This window comes from Plodia interpunctella, chromosome 3 (genome assembly GCF_027563975.2).
Source record: "Plodia interpunctella isolate USDA-ARS_2022_Savannah chromosome 3, ilPloInte3.2, whole genome shotgun sequence".
Classification (NCBI taxonomy): domain Eukaryota; kingdom Metazoa; phylum Arthropoda; class Insecta; order Lepidoptera; family Pyralidae; genus Plodia; species Plodia interpunctella.
Genome location: NC_071296.1, coordinates 9,110,571 through 9,132,375, shown reverse-complemented (window position 1 = coordinate 9,132,375; position 21,805 = coordinate 9,110,571). Strand labels below are relative to the sequence as shown.

The 21,805-nt window shown below is 33.7% G+C and overlaps 1 protein-coding gene across 3 annotated transcripts in view; it reads left to right on the top strand.

Moving 5' to 3' along the window:
- Nucleotides 1-21,805, top strand: part of LOC128683748 (nitric oxide synthase-like protein) — a 101,100-nt gene that overhangs the window by 62,405 nt on the left and 16,890 nt on the right. For 2 of the 3 annotated variants that reach the window (XM_053769664.1, XM_053769663.1), the window contains exons 3-7: nucleotides 11,068-11,204; nucleotides 12,694-12,856; nucleotides 19,201-19,292; nucleotides 19,788-19,929; nucleotides 21,202-21,341. In XM_053769664.1, the coding sequence (XP_053625639.1) occupies nucleotides 11,068-11,204; nucleotides 12,694-12,856; nucleotides 19,201-19,292; nucleotides 19,788-19,929; nucleotides 21,202-21,341 (674 nt within the window). Of the gene's footprint in view, nucleotides 1-7,495; nucleotides 7,928-11,067; nucleotides 11,205-12,693; nucleotides 12,857-19,200; nucleotides 19,293-19,787; nucleotides 19,930-21,201; nucleotides 21,342-21,805 lie in introns of those variants that run through there. The other variant, XM_053769662.1, reaches the window with a different exon arrangement.

Here is a 21,805-nt window from a genome sequence, read left to right as displayed (position 1 = left end):
AGCCGTGGGCAAGAGCTAGTAAATTTATAAAAATAATCTCGTCCATAATAATAGAGAAAAAATTTGTTACAATTTTTATTATGAAGTCATCACCATAAACGCAATATTTAAAGGTGGATGCGCGTTGGTGCTTTCTTTGTGAACATTTCAGGCAACTCGTGACGTAACTTCTACGTGTCATTTAGTATGAAGCGTTTGGACGAGTTCAAAATGTGTGATTATATTTACTTATGTCATATCTTTGAAAGCATTGTCATTATTACATTATTTTTTTCACTGGTCAATCATCGAACAAAAAATCTGTCAGTCATCTACCCTATCACAGGGTACTGTGGCCAAAGATCCTAAGCCACAGAATAGGCAACGCGCATGTGAAACCCAGGCTGTGGTGACCACTTACTATGAGGTGGGCCGCATGGCTGTTTTTTAGTATAAAAAAAATATTGATTTAGGTTTAGTTTATGTACTGTTGACTTTACACACCGTAATTTTATAATAACTTCGTAAACTAATAACACGACTGTCGTAAAGATCAAAACAAATATTAGAATTCTGATTTTCAAGTTGTAATTCTATTATATAAATGTCAGTCAAATGTAATTAATTTGTAGGCGCTTATTTAAGTCGAGCGGCGATTCTTTTCCGTTTCCTGTTTAAGGAAATTAAAATGGAAGGGAAGTCAATGTCGCATGAACATTTGAGTCAAATCACGTACGTTTTCAGATTTCCACATGAAAAAAATTAGGTTTTTTTTGTAGTAAGTTATTAATAGATATATGTGTGCAATTGACCGTTTACGTCGATAAACGAAATATTTATCAATTCTTTAAAATGCAGCAGTTGTTTTCTTTTAAATGGAATGACATTTTAATAATTTCATTGCAGAGTAATCTGGAATTTATTAAAATATCATTTGTGAAAATACCATTTTCGAATACGTTCCGTTTTTCATCAGACTGCAGACAAAATGGCTTTAGGATTGAAATTATAGAACTCCGGGAACACAATGAATGTCTTCAAGAAACGGAACGAAATCACATTTTATCGATAATATTTTGAAAATAAAAGTCATTTTTCACCACATCACTTACCGTCAGAATGTGTTTATTATTTTAAATCAAATTTATATTTCATATTTTATTTCCAATTCAAATCAAAATCAGTCAATTTAATTTTTACATAAGTCGTTTGGTCTATCACATCTTCGCGTGTATCTGGTTGCATTCAAGGCTGTGAAGCCATGAAGCTCGAGGTCAGCATCAAAAACAAACTTTAAAATGTTGAAGATATATAGATTTACTATTTTATATCTATTTATCTAGCAAACAAATGTACCTAAAGAATTAACAAAGGAACTCTTGAACGTGTTAACTTTTCTATAAGATATTCAATAATATGAAACGACCGCACGACGATATATTAAAAACAATTAATTATTATTAGCAAAACAAATAAATCAGAATATATACTCTATGTATTGTCCAAATCTACATTATTAGATGAATCGTTTCAAGATAAGGATGTCTATGAATATTTATATCGTTAACCTTTGGAACACAGCTACGATATATTAATTGAGGAGTGCCAACCCTGTTATAGACTTGAGAATGAATAGAGAGGGGTTTTTTTAATAGTTCAATAAAACATACCACAGTTTTATTTTTGCCAATATTTAATTAAGAGAAGACAAAATATTTCGAGAGAGAGAGAGATAGTTTATTCCGGAAGATGACGGCCACGTCCCGACAAGCGTAGCGCTGGACGTCCACTAATCAGGTGCTTATGTGGTTGGTAGATGCCCAGCAGATTAGACCATGGCGACAATATCGACAAAGCCGTAGGAAGATGCTAGACGCAAATTGCTTTCAATCTTATTTGTGGGAGGTCTTTGTACAACAATGAAATTGAAGAGTCACTGACCCCATCTAGACATATATCGCAAACGTGTTCTAAAATTAAATCTGAAATTTTATGTCGATATGAAAAATTCTATCAAACTGGCCGTAAACTAGAACTATAATGGCGTGTCGGTAAAAGCCGCTTTGACACGCGTGGTATAATATAAAAAGGGCGTCAATTCAATACGGGCCCACTCTTCCCTGGCCGGCTTTGCGCGCTTGATTAAGTTTTTATTAATAACCAATGGCGGCCGAGCTGATATCACTCGTATAGATGATCTCGCATAATCTACTTTGCGAACTGGCTTATACAGTTTCAGGGACGGATAGTTTGGTGGAGTATTAACTGGGACATGGATTTTTGATGAAACTGACGTAAGGTTTGGATATACTTAAGTTTTGATTAAATAAGTCGATTTTTTTTCCGAAATCTTGCCGGAAGTTCCCTCTAAGGACTCTTCCCAAGTATATGAATTTTACGATAAAATTGTTTTTAGTTTCGTACGTGAAATTTTCAAAATTCTTATACTAGCTCTAAGTTTTATACACCACTGTTAGAAAATATCCTGTAGATTTTTAAATCTTGTAGATATCACGAAAAGCTGTTATAGAATTATTTAATTACAAAAAATAATAAGATAATAGACGACAATGACACTATTATTATAACACTGAGACCATCTTACAATGTAAATTGCTATGTTTTGTCTAGTGTTATGAGATGTATACAAGCCATCCCATTGCCACAATAATATTATTGTCTAAAACTCGGCACCTTAGTCTATTCAAATGGGTGAAATATATCATTGTTTCTATTCAAAATAAAACAAGTTATGTGTTTTAGTTGTTTTCGAGATTTCATTGAAATGAAATCGTAATAAATTCCGTCAACATGCAGTCTTCTCATAAACATAGATTTAATATAATCATTATATTAAACCTGTTTATGACAAAACTTCGCAAAATATATATCCTATATTTTGCCGTAAGTACATAAAAATAAAATAAATAATTAATTTAAATTAGTAATAAATGAATCGATTTTGTGATAACGAAAACGCGATAAATTTACCAAGTATGAAACTCAAGAAAAAAACAAAAACAAAATAAATTTGTCTTTATCGAGGCTCTAAATCATTTCATTCTATTTACCATTTTATTCAAAAAAGGTAAGAAACAAGTTAATATCTGAAACAACCGAAACAAAACGCTTCCTTTTGACATTTGGTACAAAGCATTAGAATAGATTGCGTTAACATAATTTAGGGACAAAAGAAAAGTTGTAATCTGCCCTTTCGTAGTAGCGGATGTTTTTACCTGAGTATAGTATACAGACGAATAGTATTTCAGCTATCCAAAATCGTTGCAAATTCGCCTCTATTTGCAAATAGAGTTTATGCTGCAGAGTAATTTAAGATGTGATTGACTGTACATACATACAAATTCATTGAGACAATTCATTCTTATTGACATGCGGTCGATGGTACTCGTACATGTACAGGTTTTGAACCGCAGGACACGATAGTATCACAGAAAATGTTTTATTTTTGAGCTCACGTTATTCTAGTATCAATTTGCATAATTTTAGGAAAAAAAAAGGGAAGCGAGAACAGAAAACTAGGAAGCTCGTCAGAAGGAAGGAAGGTCTTATTCTGTTTATTAAAAAAAAAATTTTTAGAAAATTCCCGATTTTTAAACAAATATATTAACAAATATAGATTGGTGTTATAGGCAATTCATGACAGCCACCTTACAATACCGCAGTGGATTACCTACTCCGTTTTATCTCCTTAACACACGTAAAACAGACGCATAATCCAATCGGGATTTGCAAAAAGTTACGTAAGTAATGCCACGAACGGAAAGTGCGATCAGCTTTCGAATCCACAATGAGACAAGGAAATCTCTGGTACCAAGATCATTATACTTAATTTGCAAACACCTCTTATTAATAAAAATTATATTCTTTAAATATTCTTGGATGAGATATTCTTGGTTTTGAGGGACAAAACCAAGAATATCTCTCTTTTTCATTGAAATAACGATACAAAATTAATAATTCCAGGACTAATCATATCAATTAATACTGATAACAATGTATTTTTATTAATTTTATCAACCCTTAGACATTGATATGATAATAATTATATAATTTTAGTTACGTCTACGATGTACAAAAAAAGACAAAACTGTCAAAAGTTCCTGAAGATTTTGTTTATGCTTAATATTCTGTTTAACTATGATTTGTTTATAATAATTATTATTAATTACAGTTATCGGTAATAATTATAGAAATAACAAAATACATAACTGTTTTGCCTATATTTTTATTTAATTTAACAAACACAGCTCCCATTTTCGGAAAATTATATCTAAGTTTAACGTCGGCGTCGGTTTAACGGGAGCAAAATTGCATTTATTCCCAATCTCAGCAGTCCCGAACTTTACTGAGACAAGGGGGTAAAAACTTGCGATTATTTGATTACATGGAACTAGTGTATTACATCGCGATTACGGTCCGCGCGGGCGTTATGACAACTGTTATCGCCTTTGGCGGGAAACGTACACAATTTATAGATGCTCAAGTGTGTTTCATTAAGTTGTACGGATAGCAGAAATATCTGTTTATTTCTACGGTAAAATATTAAATATAATCTCGTTGGAATACGAAATTATTTTAAAATAATATACCAATTTGCAATATGATAAACCTTTTTCAGTGTGTGATATTTATTCTTATCATTATATATTATAAAACAAAGCCTGTGTGTCTGTTCGTGATAAACTCAAAAATTACTACTCGGTTATTCACGCGGATTTCTCTAATAGATAGTGTAATTCCTGAGAAGGTTTATGTGTGTAATTTATTATGTTTTACATGAGCGAAGCTGGATAGGGGCCGCTAAATTATAATTATCTTGTAATGCTCAAATAACAAATATACTACATTAGTAAAAACAGTCTATGTGTCGTGAAAACTACGGTTCACTACGGCGCTTGTAGGTTGTCGTACACGCTCTAATAGTGATACATGCAACACGGACCGCCACTCTTTTTTAACGAGTAAATCGTAGCTTTTCGTATTGCGTAGCTTGTCTTACAATGTTGGTGCATAGGCATGAGAGTGAATATAAGAATGTAAAATTAATTGTCGAATTTTGCTGACCGTATCTACAGATGAACAGCGGGTGGCGGTCGGCAAATGAGTTCATTGTTTACTCCAATACCCGGAATGTTTTTTTGAAGGCATATGGGTAGACTGTAGCCATTATAAATATTTGTAAATGTTAGTAACTAATATATCTATATATATTAAAAGAAGCCACTGAATGACTGACTGACGTATCAACGCACAGCCCAAACCGCTGGGTCTAAACTTCAAATTTAGCACGTAGTTTTCTTATTTGGTCTAGAGGTGCACTAAGAAAGGATTTTTCAAAATTTATCATCTAAGGGGGTAAAAAGGGGTTCAAAGTTTGTATGAGGAAACCGCGCGCGAAGCCGCGGGCAAAAGCTAGTTTCTCAACAAATAGGTAAGTAAAATACCAAATTTTTATCATCGATATGGTGATAATATAGTAGGTATCTACATACTCACAGCTTGGCGTATACTTAAGTTTGGCAATAAATCTGATGTCAAAATAGAAGTTTCTTTTACTTTCTTGTCAGTTCTTTTACTTAAAATTAGTTTATAATAAATTCTAATTTTCTTAACATCAAAAAATTACAATTTCTTAACGTGTAAATTAACAAAATTGACATAATAAACAAAATTTTATCATTTTTGTATCTCGATAAAATGTCAAACAAATATTCGTGCGAGTTACATTTACGCTCAAAGATCACATCGTCCCCGGATGAAAACAACAAAGGCATACTACGTTACAGTTTTCATAACAATGTTAAAGAAATGTTTAGCTAGCTCACAGTCACGCGGAGAAAAAGTTAGCTTACATGAATAAATATTGAATCTTAATCACGCGCACTGAATAATGTCATACTTATAACAAATACGCGATAAACTCACGTGATGATTCACAAATTTTATCTTGATGTGGGGTGGAGAGTTTCTAGAGACCTCTAATAAATACGTCAGCAGTCATAAGCACTTAAAAATAAAAAATGGAATAGTTTGCCACTTGAATTATCTCTATTTTTATCTTCTTATCTCTTTCTTTCTCTCTATTAACTCGTGTAATACGGCTGCATATTTAGCTGCGATGTCCCGAAACCTAGTTTTATAGATTTGAAGATCTTCGATGTTGCCTGCCATCGACCCCCTTGGAAATATTGTTGTTGTCTATCAGTTGTCAAGGCTATAATAATTGCCTTAAACGCCTTTTAAAAACCGGGTAGTGGAGTCTACCCTTTACTCAGAAGTCTTAGAGTAGAAAATATATAGACCTTAAGTCTCGTTAATAGATATGTTTGTAGAATACATGTGTATTTTCTGTTATTATACACTACGAATATATGTGTATTATACACACACTACGAATTCACATTGTATTGTACCTACTTACAGCTTTGTATGTTCGTGTTTGTAATTTCAAATAGATTTCCTTTTATCAATCTAAAATATAAGAAATATATTTATATGACATTTAATTTCTCTATCTACTTAATAGTTTGTAGTGGAGTCACCCCTTTTGATTTAAGAGACAGGCTAGAATTTAATATCCCAGTAAATATTTATTACATTTAATATTAAGATCACGTCAAATAAATCAAGGACTTTGACTATATGTATTTATCACTATAATTTATACTTAATATTCAGAAAATAATTCCTAAGTTTGGCCGAAAGAAAATTGCCAAAAAAAAAGAATTAACGAAAAAAAAAACAAAGCGCGCCAATTTTCTTGTTGATTTTATTCAATATTTTTTTCTGAATGGAAAATTTGTTCATTACGAGTACTAGATGTATTTAATTCCTTCGTGTACAATGTAATGTTTAAAACTATGTAGATTTGTATAACTGAGAGTGGGTTGCACTATCAACTTTGACGTTAACTTTAACGTGCGCAGTAAAACCCAAAGTACGGCATTTTGTCTAAACGTCAGCGGCGCGCCGGTTAACATCAACGTCAAATTTGACGGTACCTACAATGCAATAATGTTACTGCAATATGCTCGTACTGTAGTCTGTTTTTTTAACCCCATCCTGATTTTCCTAATCACAACCTAATTATCGTAAGATTATCTTATTCAGTTTTGTAGTCTCGGTCCGCGCGACTAGTGAATCCGATTCGCACTTGTTTGGTTATTGTAGTACTATGGAATCCTACACTATAGCCCGACACGCACATGGACGGTGATTTATCTTAGTGCAACTAATTAGTTGAATCATCAAATATAATAAATATAATATTTTATATATTTTATTCAACCTACACTTGGCAACAATCTCCTCTATTTGTTTCTATTCGTCCGTCACCGACAAATGCAATACAAAATAAACAAAATAAAAATACAAAAGGTAGCATATACATCTAACTAGCTCCTGGACTACAAAGACAAACTCAGCGGATAATTTTGTCAGTCAAGACATAACTGTTATATAAAGTAATGTAATGAGTAGTGCGCTGGCATTTACACGGAACGCCTGCTTACAACTAGTTCTCACTACTTTCTTTCGCAACATTCACTTAATTATTTAAAAAAAACTAAGCGCCATTAGCTAATAAAATTACGTGTTCGGAAATTCAAAATCCAAAATGGCGCCGGTAGTGCAGACCTCTCAATCACTAATCGCTGATTCGCTCGAAGTCCTTGTAAACCATAATACGGAATTCATTAATAAAGTGCTGATTGAAGAGCCAATGAACACTTGTCCTATTGATCATCTAAATTACACTGTTAATAAAGTTACCCCCGAAAATGGAGCTGAAAAATCGACTGTCAACGGTAATGGAGTCATGGTCTTGAAGAAACCTCCAAAAAGAGTTATAAGACCAAAATTTTTGAAGAACTACGAGTCTAAAGAGTACTTGTATGATCGACTTTACGATGATACGTGCCCCCGAGTGGTAAGTCTTGTTTCGATTGTACAGAAATATAACTTATCTTGTTACCAAAAACCCCTAATTACCATCAATGGATCTTCATTAACAACTTTGGATGTATTGGTCAAATTAGCGGATTTACTTTTTCATATCTTTTAAGTACAAAGTTTTATCGATTTTTTTTTTCGATTCATACTAGCTGGTTAGAGAGAGGTAATATAAATTTAGAAACAAAAATTCATTTTCAAGAAATATTTACAATTCTTGATATTATTGTCATGCCTTAGTGACAATTAAAAACTGCTTGCAATGTTTTGCATGGCTAAGTATACTTACTTACATCTTGCAGTTTCTGAATAGGTCCTATCTAAAACTATTTATAATTTTAATTGTTTTTCCGGCTAAGTAAAATATATCAGTCTACCTATAATATAAAAAGATGCTATTAAATAATGTGAATTTTTAATATATTTTTTCAATATTGCAATACCAAATGTATGTTATAGAGCGTGACAATTTTATCAGTGATGCTCAAAGTTAAATCACTTTTCTACATGACGAATTTTTAATATTAAACTAAATTATTCAATTAAAGTAGACCCATGTGCGACCAGCGTTAACGCTACTTAGCAAATGTACATTAACAAAGTCATGTAAACAGAGATAACCAGTACATAATGTTTGAATAGTGGCACCTAATATGGTCTTATGCCTGGCAAAAATTCTTATGCGCACTTACGTTCATTTAGTAATACATAGTCAATACATGAAACGAAACACACACAACGACTTTCTTGGCAATATTAATGAAGTATTTTCTATTGCCTTCTTTATTTCACACACAAGAGTATAACAATTTCATTGCAATGTTTTCCTCCACCGGAAGCAAGTGGTGGTCGATGAAAACTACTATACATAAGTCAATTTGGTATAAACTCATGTGGCATGAGTAGAATCCGAGCTTGAGACCCTTTCGACCACCACCGCTCCCTTACGCCAGACAAATCTTTAGTTTGGTTTATGCCCGGGCAGAAACTTACATCAGTAGCGCACGCGACCTTTAATAAGTCTAATATCTGATAATTAATAGAAAAATGTATTGTTTATTTGAATGAATTAACAGATACATTTTTAGAAATGCTGGTGAGATGCTACATATGCTTAGATCTATATCTGAGAAGAATCACTATTTAAAAGCTCTTTCCCTAGATTGAATTTTACAATTTGCGTCACAGGTGAAGTAGCTGACAAATTTTATGTTCTTCTTTCGCCCCCAGCAGGATAGTTCGTCTATCTTGTTTCCTTCTTAAAACAATAAAGAAACTCTCGGCCTGGCTGGTAAAGTTGTCATTGTTTTCCACTATTTAAAATATTAACTTCAAAATATGAATGATATGTTTGTTTACACAGATATCTTGAGCGTGACGGCTCTTTTGATTTTATTGTTGGGCAATTTAGCGTGTGCAGTGTGATGTTTACATAGGACATCCAAAGGGAAAAGTGTTCAGCGTCAAATATTTGTTTAGGTGTGTTCGCTGCATACGAATGAGCTTTACGATCTGTGACATTTGAACCTTTTGAGCATAAATAAGATTATATTTTGGCTTTTCGCTGGTATTTAGAGGAAGTCGAAATTCCGAGGTTCGAATATGCTGCATATTTTCTAAGAATAAGATTTGTAGTGTGTGGTTCACGTTCAATATTCAGACTACTCTTAATTCTGGGTGGCGTACGAGGTACTAAAGAATGACTGCTGATAGGTAACAATAGCGTTTCCAAAGTAGGTTGACGTTAGGAAAAGTAAGTGGTGATCCGCAAATATTACAGGTTTTTATTATTATTTTGACTCCGAGTGTCCACAGTCGATATAGTATTACTTTGACGTGAATTCATTATATTTTGCGTGTTTATCTCCTACGAATTTTTAGCACTACCTTCTTTGCCATTTTCTGTTTGATCCAAGGGTTTAACTAGCAGAGAATGCCTTCAGCCTACCAACTTTTACGGAATTATTCCAATTTAGAGTTCAATTTAGAAACATAAGACTAATCGCATTCATACTAAAAATTAAGTCGATGGTACGAATTATCTAATTGAGGATGTTCAGAATCATGCAATTCCCAAGGGATTACACCCTTTGATTAATAGGGTACAACTAGTTTAAAATATTTTTAAATCCAAGCTAAGCTTATCCGGTTATTAAAAACTATTTTCGCATACAGACCCACACGATGTTGAATGTTGTGCGGCAGTTACGAAACTTGCCTGGAGCTATGGAGTTGCGGGTGTGAAGATAATGCAGTTTTAAGATACCGACATATTTGAGTATAACTCGGAACAGATATTTTGCTGCAACTATGATGCATAGACATAGTTTTCTAAGAGATCTACGATACTTAAGGATTGTCTGGTGCATAATATCCATCCAGTAATGAATTACTTGTATAACTAATTGTTGGTTTAATTTCAATCAGTGTCATTTAAGTGAAAACTTATTGCGAGAGCACAATTCGTGTGTGTGTTCAAGTGCAAAACAAAGAGATCAGATTTTCGAAAAACTAGTTTCTGAAAATTACATTTTTATTACATAAATATACAATTAAATTACATTGTGTTTACTAGGTGTATAGATGTAATTATTTAGGTCATTCTAGACACCTAAATATAACTTGATTATGCCAGCTAACCAGTCCGAAGGTGACTGCACGTGACTATGAATATTACCCCAATTTGATATTTAACTTACATCTAACAAATATTCTGCTGTTGTGTTCAGAATTCGAGGTATTTAAATAAAACTCTACATTGTACAAATTCAATTCTTTTATCTTTCAAACTGGGAGATTTTAACTGGGATATTTTAACTGGGATATTTTAACTGGGATATTTTTCAGCGAGCTAATTGCTAGGAATTTAGCTGCTTTCTTAATTAATCTGTTTTTGTTAGTCTTGGAATGGCTACTAGACTTTTAAAGTTGATATTTTTACTATCTACCTAATTTGATTTTTACAACATTACATATTGTCTCACATGGTACGTTAAGTAAGATAATTACTTTGAGAAATTAAGGCTTTAAGAAAGTATGGTGCTATAAACACAATTCTACCTTTTCTGGTTAAAAAAAATCAAGTTCAAGACGAAAATAAATATTTGCTTGTTCCAGCCGACGCCATGCAGCGAGAAAGCGTGCCTTGGCAGTGTGATGGCTATCCCGGGACGCGGAGACGTGCCAAGAGACCCTGAGGAGGTCCTGAAGGATGCCAAGGACTTTCTTGGCCAGTACTTCGCGTCAATACGGAGGTGAGTACCGTAGTGAGTAGTTTCTTGAAGCCCTTTCAGGTATGAAATTGCAACAATACGAAGCACAGATTCGAATAGCAGCTCAAAAGTATTGAGTGGTGCTGTAAGTGAATCGTTGCTAATCAAATTGGTGCGCAGAAGGTCATACCTCTTTTTTATATTAGACTAGCTGCGTCCAGGGGCTTCGCTCCCGTGGGAATTTCGGGTATGTAAAGTACCCATATTAGTTGATATAATTAAAATAAGTTATGATGCCCCACCTAGTACATTGTACGTGTCTAGTTACATTGTCGATATATTGATATCGACAATGTAACTAGACATATGTCCTGGAGATAGTACCTAATCTGAGGTTTTGTCTTTGAGGGCGGCCTCACTAATACGTTGCGCTATGTTGTAGTTTAACATAGGTTCGACATTGACGCTACTTCACTTGTTGGACAATACTTTGACGGAGCGCGGCAAGGCCCAACAGCTAGCTTAGAAAACCTAGGCCTGATTGCTATATTTATGTAAATTGAGTTTATATCTATACTGCTAATCTATCCAATAGACAAGCTAAATATATTGAAAACGTACAATACCCCGTCCAAATAGTATGATAATCTTATCAATCCCCTTGAGTGCAATGGAAAGAAACTTCAGTTTGTTCCTTTATTCCCACAAAAAAAAACTATGAAGGTGTGTGTAAATGTATCGCAGGTGGAATGCATAATGGTGTTCACCGATAAAAGCTATAAAATTCACATTACCTGAGAATATTAATGTAAGGTTGAGTTTATTTGTTTGTTTATGTATTGTAAATGTAGTACAATCCATTAGACACATATTTTACCGCGTAATATGAAAATAACTCACCCTTTAATATTCGGTGCAATGATATCCCATTGTATTTTATCAAGATCCCATTGTCATGTTACGTATATTATTCTATTGTCTGCCGTCAGCAATATGTCTTGTCTTTCCATATTCTTCTATAGCTCGTCATGGATGATTAGATGATGTGTTATTGAGTTAATTTGATTTGCACCATAGACATAATTTGATTTGCAACTAAATAATTGTACAATTTTCTTTTTGCATGGGTTATAAATGAATAAATAATGAATTGTACCTACACCAAAGCGGTAATAATGAATATAGGACTACAGGGCGACTTGCAAAGAGATGGGCTTAATTTAGATGAAAGAAGCACAGGACAGGGGGGGATTACGAAACAAAGAGAGACTTAGAGAGAGAGAGAGAGAGAGCAGTTATGGGCGGAAAGAAGCTAAAAAGATGGTCAATAATAGCCAATCAAAAAATGTTACTTATTCGTTTTAATTATATTAAAATTACTGTGAGAAATATACATTATTTCACTTAGCTATCATGATATGAACGCGGAGCGAGTCGAATCTCACTCGTCTTAAAAAATTTAAAACAGTAAAGTCGTCTTTTCCATTGATAATCACACGTGAGTGACCTGTATATTTTAATTATTCACTAGGGCCAACACTCCTGCGCATGAAGCTCGCTGGCTGGCAGTCCAGGAGGAGGTGGAGAGGACCGGTACCTACCAGCTGACCACCACGGAGCTAGTCTTCGGAGCCAAGTTGGCTTGGAGGAACGCCAGCCGCTGCATAGGCAGGATACAGTGGTCCAAACTGCAGGTATTTAGATATTGCTATGTCTTCTATATATTACAATACTTTAGTCTTTCATGAAAATAAAATTAACATAAAAAGTTGCGCATACTTCACACATATGGAACTTCAATAAAATTTTCAAATCTTTTACGCAAACAGGTTAAAACAAACCTGCTGGTAGGTATACATAAAGGGAAATAAATAATTTTATAGTCATGTAACTTGCTTAACCTTATTTCCCAAATTACATTTTTTGCTAATTTATTTTGTTTAGGTATCTAATATTTTATGACGTTTTAAAAAAATATTCAAATGTAAAAATAGTAAGCCATCCTTGGCACAGTAAAACTCGCAATGAAGATTTTATTAAACTCAACTTCAAACAAGTGCCAAGAAAAAAATACTAAAATCGAATGCTTGAATCAATTATGCTAGTTCTAGTCTAGTGGCGCCAGTGAGAAAAGAGCGGAACTAAATGAATTTGCTGACACTAATGAGAAAACTCCCATTTCGCGTGGAATAAGAAAAACTTCGCAATTAACCAACGATTAGTGCCGTGGATTCAATACTTCTGCAGCTTAATAGTTGTGGTGTTTTAATTTTAAGCCTTATGCAATAGTGATAGTGACTTGTCTAGTGATCCGACTGAATTTTTAAGGATCGTGGCAAGTGAAAATTCTTGGCTATTCTTTATAAATTTGTTAAATAATGGTTCGATATGATTGTGTTCCACAAACATAAACGGCATATATGATATTAAAAATATAATATATTTTTGGTAATTACAAATTTATATTAAAAAATATAGCTAGGTGCCCGTTGTGGAATAACTTAGTAAGTACCATTTTCTCAGGTGTCATTTTTTCGGAATCCAAAATGACATAACTCTATCAATCTACATGTATTTAAAATGTACAATTCCTATATAATAGCTAAGTAGTGTTGTATCGATAGGGTTTTGTTAGGTTTCATAAATTCGCCAAGTCGACACTCTAGGAGAAGAAAATTCTCATATAAAACTTTTTCTATGTATTTTTGATGGCTTCCCATTCTTTGTACATAATTAGATTTTCTGGTTTCTTTACATAGGGTCTGTTTAGTTCGTTTTTATTGAATAACACTCCTTTATTCACGTTTCGCTGTGCGCGCCTGCTTTGTGTATGGAGAATTGGATTTAGCCGTGAAAAGATTTTCGTGAACTATTTGCGATCGGTAATTACTAACACATATTATATTTCTTTTTAATAACTCTCGGCACGTATTTTCATTAATCATATTCTAGACATATTAATATATTTTGGGCAACGGTTTTGTGTGATATACAAATAATATACCTAATGCCATCTGCATATGATGTTTTATCTTCGTAACCTTTTTATTTCTTATTGATTTTTTCTACAGAACCCTTCCATTAATCGGCAGTCTTTATTTTAGTAAAAAGATAACGTAATTTATGTTTAATTATGTAATTATAATCTTTGCATATACATTGATAACAGTTGTTATCGGGTGAATGAACTTGTGTTGTTATACTATTAATAGATTTTGTTTAGATGTCGAGCATGTGACATAGTTTTGCTGTTTATTTCAGATGTAATTATGTATATATGGCTATGATGACTTACATTTTCAATACAATTTCAATTTCACAACAATTAAGGAAAAAATATTTAATCCTGCACCATGGGCAAAAAGTACCCGTGGTCACATGCAGGGACATAGGGAGAAGGGACAGAGAAACATGTGAAAAACTACACTTTTTTATTGTAAATTAACTGATTACTATGATATAGAAATTGTTGCATACGATTTTTATTTCACTTTTAATGATTTGATTTTAGCAATTGTATTATCGTTTCGAGTCAATGTCTGGAAATAAATCCGGCTATTGTAACTTCACAATTTTTTTCACACAGATTGTGCTAGCCCCAAAGTAAGTTCTAGACTTGTGTTATGGGATACTAACTCAACGATACTATATTTTATAACATATACATATATAGATAAACATCCAAGACTCGGGCCAATCAGAAAAAGATCATTTTCCATCATGACCCAACCGGGGATCGTACCCGGGACCTCTCGGTTCAGAGGCAAGAACTTTACCACAGTCACTACGCCACGGAGGTGTTTTGTGTATAAAAAATAAAGAAATATACACAATTGTTTAGGATTCGGCTGCGATTTTACAATCGGCCGTGAAATCGTAGCCGATTATTAACCCTCTACCTGATTGCTTTTGATTAGGTCTCTGATAATATAATAATATAATTACTACTTATACTTAATAACTAGTTATACTTGTTAAAACGTCATCAAACTCTAAAGCTAAAATAAAGACGGATTCTGAACTCCATTCATCGCGTTTTCGAACACTGTCCATCTAAGCATAGTTTTACGATCTAATTTGCAAATCTCCAAAATTTTGGTGTTATATTTACCGTACTCTGACGGGTTTTTGTAACTTTTTATATTTACTATACAATTTCAAGTATCGTGGTCACGAAATGAGTTCAAATAACATTTATACGTTTGAAATGAGGTTAAATTCTACTAATCTTTCATCGTTTAATAATATAATCTACGATAAACTTGTAATCGACACGAACATAGTGATATTTTCACATGTGTCTGTTGCACTTTCCGACTTTTGGAAATATTTATAACGTATTATACAAAATACTCTGCCGCGTGTCTGTCTGTCAAATATGTCAAATACGGATTTTCATGTGGTTTTTACCAATTGATGGTGTGATTCCTGATTGTTTTTACCCGAGCGAAGCCAAGACCGGCCGTGTAGTGTATAAATATAATTAAATTGATTTATAATATAAGTAAATTTGTTGTAAGTGCTACTTTATATTGGCGTAATATTTTTGTCCAAAACATAAAGTATTATTTGAATTCCCTTTTGATCGTAAAATAAATATTCCAAATGGCTTTAAAATATTAAATCTCAATATTTTTGTAATTAGAGCGGCAGATTGACTCTCCGAGAATCATAATGACGTTAATTCATTCCGATCGGTTCTAACGTGGGGCCAGGAAGAAGGCGGATTTAAACATGTAAAAAGTGATTAATTTTTTACTACTTATAGAACTTGCGTAGGGTTGCGAGTGGTTTGATATTTATAATGTTATAAGATCTTCTTACATATGGGTAAAGTGGAAGCGCTCATGCACATTTGCAATTGACAGAAGTTTGTGGAAAAGTAAAGGGGAGACGTAGTAAGCCACAAAAGCTAATCGATATCCGTTGATTGGTCATGACTGATGTGTAGAGGAGATATGGTCTGACAACTAGAGATACCGACGACCGTGCGAAGTGGAGACTGAAAGCGGATACTGGGCTGCGAAATAATAAATACGAAAAAACACGAAACTCAACGGCTTGTGGCAACTCAATGTACCTTGAATTGAAATACTAATGAGAGAGAATGTTAAAGAGCCATCAGATATAATCGCCAATTTCATAGCCCCACAACTTTAGCGGTAGGCGCAGAGATTCGACTTAAAAGGCTTTACGGGGAGTACTGTTAATTCCCACTGATGTCGCGAATACATTTTGTAATTACGCAGCTCAAATAAATGGCTTTCTTAATCGCCAATTGTGTCTTCGATAGGCTTAAACGACTATAGGCTGAATATTCTTAAGCAAGTATTTATGAATTAATTTTGAGCAAAACGGGGCTTCCGTTTCGCTCAAAATTTATTTTGAAAATACAAATTTTACTTTTACATCTTGTCCGTTGAAAAATATATCAAACTTGAAAAATATGTCGTATGGGCAAGACTTAGCTGACTGAGCTTAGCTGAGGAAGAAACCAGGAAAATGTTTAGATTATGTAATACTAGGAAATGTCAAGTTTATTTCTGGAGTGTTAAAATTTTTGATAATAAGTATTTATTAAGTTTATCCGGGAAATGTCTTTCCTAAAATGTCAGATGTTCACAGATTTATGCCATATCACAAATCGTTATACGTTTCCGCTTCGCCACATAACAAATGGATGAAGATGTTAACTAATTCTCTTTCAATCAAGTCTACAAATGTTGGGATCCGAAACAAGGTTTATTGATAGATAGATGGATACATATTTTTTTAGAATAGTTATCTTATATCGAGCATTCTAGTTATGCCTTAAGACTATATTTTTCACCTCGGTCTGACTATATATCCATATATATTCTAAGACTATATTCCAAATTTCATTAAAATCAACCTAGCGATTTAGCCGTGAAAGCATGACAGACTGCCAGAACAAACTGACTATATATATATGGTTATAATTCGTTCGTTTCTTCATTCTATTATTGTGTGCAATCAACCATATGTCAAAGTTACCAATCATACTCTCATGGCAATAGCAATTTGCAATAATTATACATTATACATGTAAAGATGCAGAGTCTAGGCGAGTATTTATCTGTGGTTCCGAGGTAGCGCGACACCGTTACATCACTCACTGTCGAATTAACAAGTCGAGTGGCTGTTAGCAAAGTCGGGGAAATGGTTAGGCTGATTTGATAAGATTCAATCAAGATTTACTGATCACTGTTTGCACATTTTAACCCTCATTTTCTACGAATCATCGATTAGCAATCACTGGTGGATCTAAGAATGGACAGTATTAACACGACAACTAAATCTGGTATGGAATTGCGGCTGGCTACATAATACAAAAAATCGCACATACAAACTTTACGCAGGCTAGAAATTGTAAATATAGTTCCTATGAAGTGATTTATGCCAACATAGTCGTATTATTTTTATCACATATTATTTATGTTAATGCAACACGGATCAATAAATTTATATTAAAACTTCTTTGAATATTTGACCCGAGCAATTTTATCGGATAGTATTTACATTTTCAATTTTAACCGAAACGCTGCACAGATGGCGCTGGTTTTAAATGGAAATTGAATTTAAAATTTGTTTTTTTGTATTAAACTAGTTTGTCTCGAACTAGCAATTTCACACGGACCATTTTCTCATCTTCAGAATTAGCTACATACTGATATGCGAAATTTCAATAAGATTGGTCTTACAATTAAGTGTAGAACGACTACATTTTCACTTTTGCATGATATTGATTGGGTTAATATTTTTTACGGCATTCTTTAAATAGAGAAAATGAAAAAATGAAAATTTTATGTCTCGATCCTTTTTTTCTGCGGAGTATTACCCAACTGTTAAACGAAATATACCGAAAGCATATAGTAACCGTTAGCTCAGTGTTCATATAAATCTGAGAAGCCCATTTAGTTACTAATAATTTAGTTAATCGCAAAAAAACAATTTTTCCTGATTTCTTTCTGAAAATTAAAGATTATATATGTTATATATTATTTTTTTGGTAAAGTACATAATGTAATAATACAACATCATCTACTTCGTCTTCTTTCAGTACAATCCCTATGCACGCTTGGCTACGGCCCGTGTTTCTAGGTATACCTCTTTTTATTAAAGGGAGAGTAAAATATTACTATAGAATAATAATAATAAACCAAGAAACGTGATTGTAATTAATATTTAGTTCATCTTCTACATTTTGGTATTCTATAATGAACTCTATGACTCGTGCATTTTATAGATATGACTATAATAGGCGCCCGCAATAAAAATCTTCTATGTGTGATTTACGTATCTAACACTTTGTAACACAAATTAATTGCCACTTGTAATTACTAAAGATTTACAACTTGTCATGGCGGTAACTGATGCCAACGACCGTATTGATGAATGTTGAAACGCGTTATTGAGGCAGTCACTTGTTGCATATAAAGTATGATTTATGTAGACAACATTTTCAAGAATTCATTTGATAGCTGCTAACTGTTTCATGACTCATATTTAAATATATACAGATTATACGTCTTTCGCCGTTAGATACTGAGTAGAAAGAGCCAAGAGTTGAAAACTCGTAGACCATTTCTCACTACCTATATATCAGTATGGCGAGCGTATTAGCGTAATTGATATGTTACCTAAGTCTTTCGCAATAAGAATAATTTCATGTATATTCTCTATATCTTTTTTTCTTCCCTCTTTGTGAAGGCTAAGGATTTCTACTTGCCATGATCCTCTATACTCATGGTTATAGTTATGACTATAGAAAAAAGAAATATATATATAATATTTGATCTATGGTTATGACGCAGTGATTCCCGGGGACAGCGTAAAAATAAGCCATAAAATTTTGTAGATTCGTCTGTGATTTTACAATCAGCCAGCCAGTCAGCCCTCCTTGGCAATCATTTTGTAACTAAATACTTCATTGCTACTGCCTTTTTTGGCTCAAATTTAACGAAATTATTCCATAGATGTTGGGTAAATGGTATAAAATTATAATATTTGTCTGCAGGTGTTCGACTGCCGGCAAGTGACCACAACAAGCGGCATGTTCGAAGCGCTCTGCAATCACATGAAATACAGCACTAACAAAGGAAATATCAGGTACCTACCCACCTTCCCTTTTTTCAATATTGTGCATGCAAATTAAAAATTTTAAATTCATAATTCGATGGACTCCCCCATAAGAGTATTACCTTCAGCTGTAGGTTAGGTATTATATTATATTCATTTTAGTGTTGATGGTTCTTTAATTGGTTTTTATCCATATTTTATATTGTTAAATAAGTAAAATCTTCTCTGTAGGATCCAAAGGCTGATTCATACGCTTAGCATTAAGTACATGGAATACAAACTTCCGAGATTAAGTCCACCTCTTATATGTTACATATTATATTTTGTGCAATATAGGTTGTAGAAATATAACTGTATACCTATCGAGAGCAGTGTGCATTATAATTTTTCTTAGCCTAAAAGAACAAATTGTCTCTTCACTTTCTACTTTTTTGTTCAGGCGAGCGCTGGAGATTGTTCTTCAGAAAGAAGTCTTTTCTGAAGAACAATCTCAACTTTTAATATTAATAAAACTATTGTCAACAGGTCAGCAATAACAGTGTTCCCACAACGCACAGACGGCCAGCACGACTACAGGATATGGAACAGTCAGCTCATCAGCTACGCTGGGTACCGACAGCCAGACGGTACGGTCCTAGGGGATCCTATGCACTGCGAATTCACTGAGGTAAGAAGATTCCAAATCAGGTAATCCCATTTTTCTGAGTTATTTTTTCATACTACTGAACAATCAATCAGACATAAAATAGACCTCATGGAAAGTGATCATAGCAATCTGTGCATGGACCCTGCAACACTTTTCACACCTTTTTCGAAGAACTCCATGTTGTCTTACTGTTGGGCAAAAAAATAATTATGGCATAGATAAACAGCTGAGAAATTCGCCTCTGGTTCAAATAATAAATTGTTGAGTTACTACTTCGACACCATTATTATTAGCTATTTAATCGTCCCCACTGCTAGAGCACTGGCTGTCCCTATGGATGGATAGGAAGTATGGGCTATGGCTTTGACTGCGGGCCCAATGCAAGTTGGTGGGTTTTAATGACTGCAATTACAGCCTGGACCAATGGCTTAACTTACTTTTCGAAGCACTGAGGAGTTCGAGATAATGTAGAATATTTTTGGTTACAATGATGGACCATAGCGAAGGTGACTCAACCGTCACTATCGCAGATGGAGCGCGCTAACCACTGCGCCATCAAGCTCCTCCGCTTAGGAGTTACTTATTATAATTCAAATAAGTACTTATCTCGAAATGAATAATTCCAATGAGGTAATGGTTCCAGTAAAAGCAGTGATATATATAGGTTTTCACCATAATAAATTATCATTATAACTTTACTGATGATCTAAAGACGGTGACGTTCTAATGTATAACAACTTAATGACATCACCCGGACTGTATCCAGTGGCGAACTATTTTTTGTACTATTAACTTTACTAATGACAAAGATTAGTAGCAAAAACGACATGAGTAAATATTAACAAATGATCTCATTCAAGTTCTTTTCCAAGGTCTTTGATAAAAATTACCTTTTTATTTATAGCCTTAATTTTAAATCAAAATTAGTGAAGAAAGAGAATTATGTCTAATTCGCCCCTATTACTGACGTAGCCGTAGCCTACATAACACACACATTTAACAAGCTGTTAAATGTGTGTGTTTTGTTCACCTGTTTTTTTAAATCAAATCATGTTTGTCTATAATTCATCCCCTTCCGCTTGTCCTACAAAGTTGAAGTTTTACACTTCGACAGTTCGTTTTCAGTTTTCATGACAATGCATTATTATAGGGATAACCAGATGATGCACCAACGAGGAAACTCCTTAACAATTTTTCTGTACTGCAACGAGATCTCTTTGACTACAATAAAGCTTGAGACATAATTTTCATTTTTGTAAAAAAAAAATGCTAAAGAATATAATCTTGTTCCAGCTCTGTATAAAACTGGGGTGGAAGCCTCCTCGTACGGCGTGGGACATCCTGCCCCTGGTGCTGTCGGCCAACGGGAAGGACCCTGACTATTTCGAGATTCCGAGGGAACTCGTCATGGAAATCCATATGACCCATCCCACGTAAGCGCCGCTGAGTTTTACGATATCGATGTATTGAGTTTCATATATCTAGAACAGACAATGTGCGCAATCTTTTGATAGTGATATTAGTTACAAATAGTACTAGTAAAATGGTGGTCCCATATTTATGAATGGTAAGCATGCTTGATAAAAGCTTTGTGTGGAAGAAGAAAGAAGTTAGCAGTAAGTGCTCATACTTTAAAAAAATAACTCGGTGACCATTTTTTAGTATATTCTACTTGAAATGGGATGTAAACACGTCAATGGTAATGATATTTATACTTAATAATAATAAAACATCAGTGATAAAAGTAAGTGATTATAACTTACGCAAAACGTGTTTTGTCGAATAAAATTATTCTTGAAAACGTATTCTTTTTAACTTTTAATACGTATTTAACGAATGAGCTATATGTTTCCGAGTCTACCATATAAACGGACAAAATAATAAAGTCACAATCTAC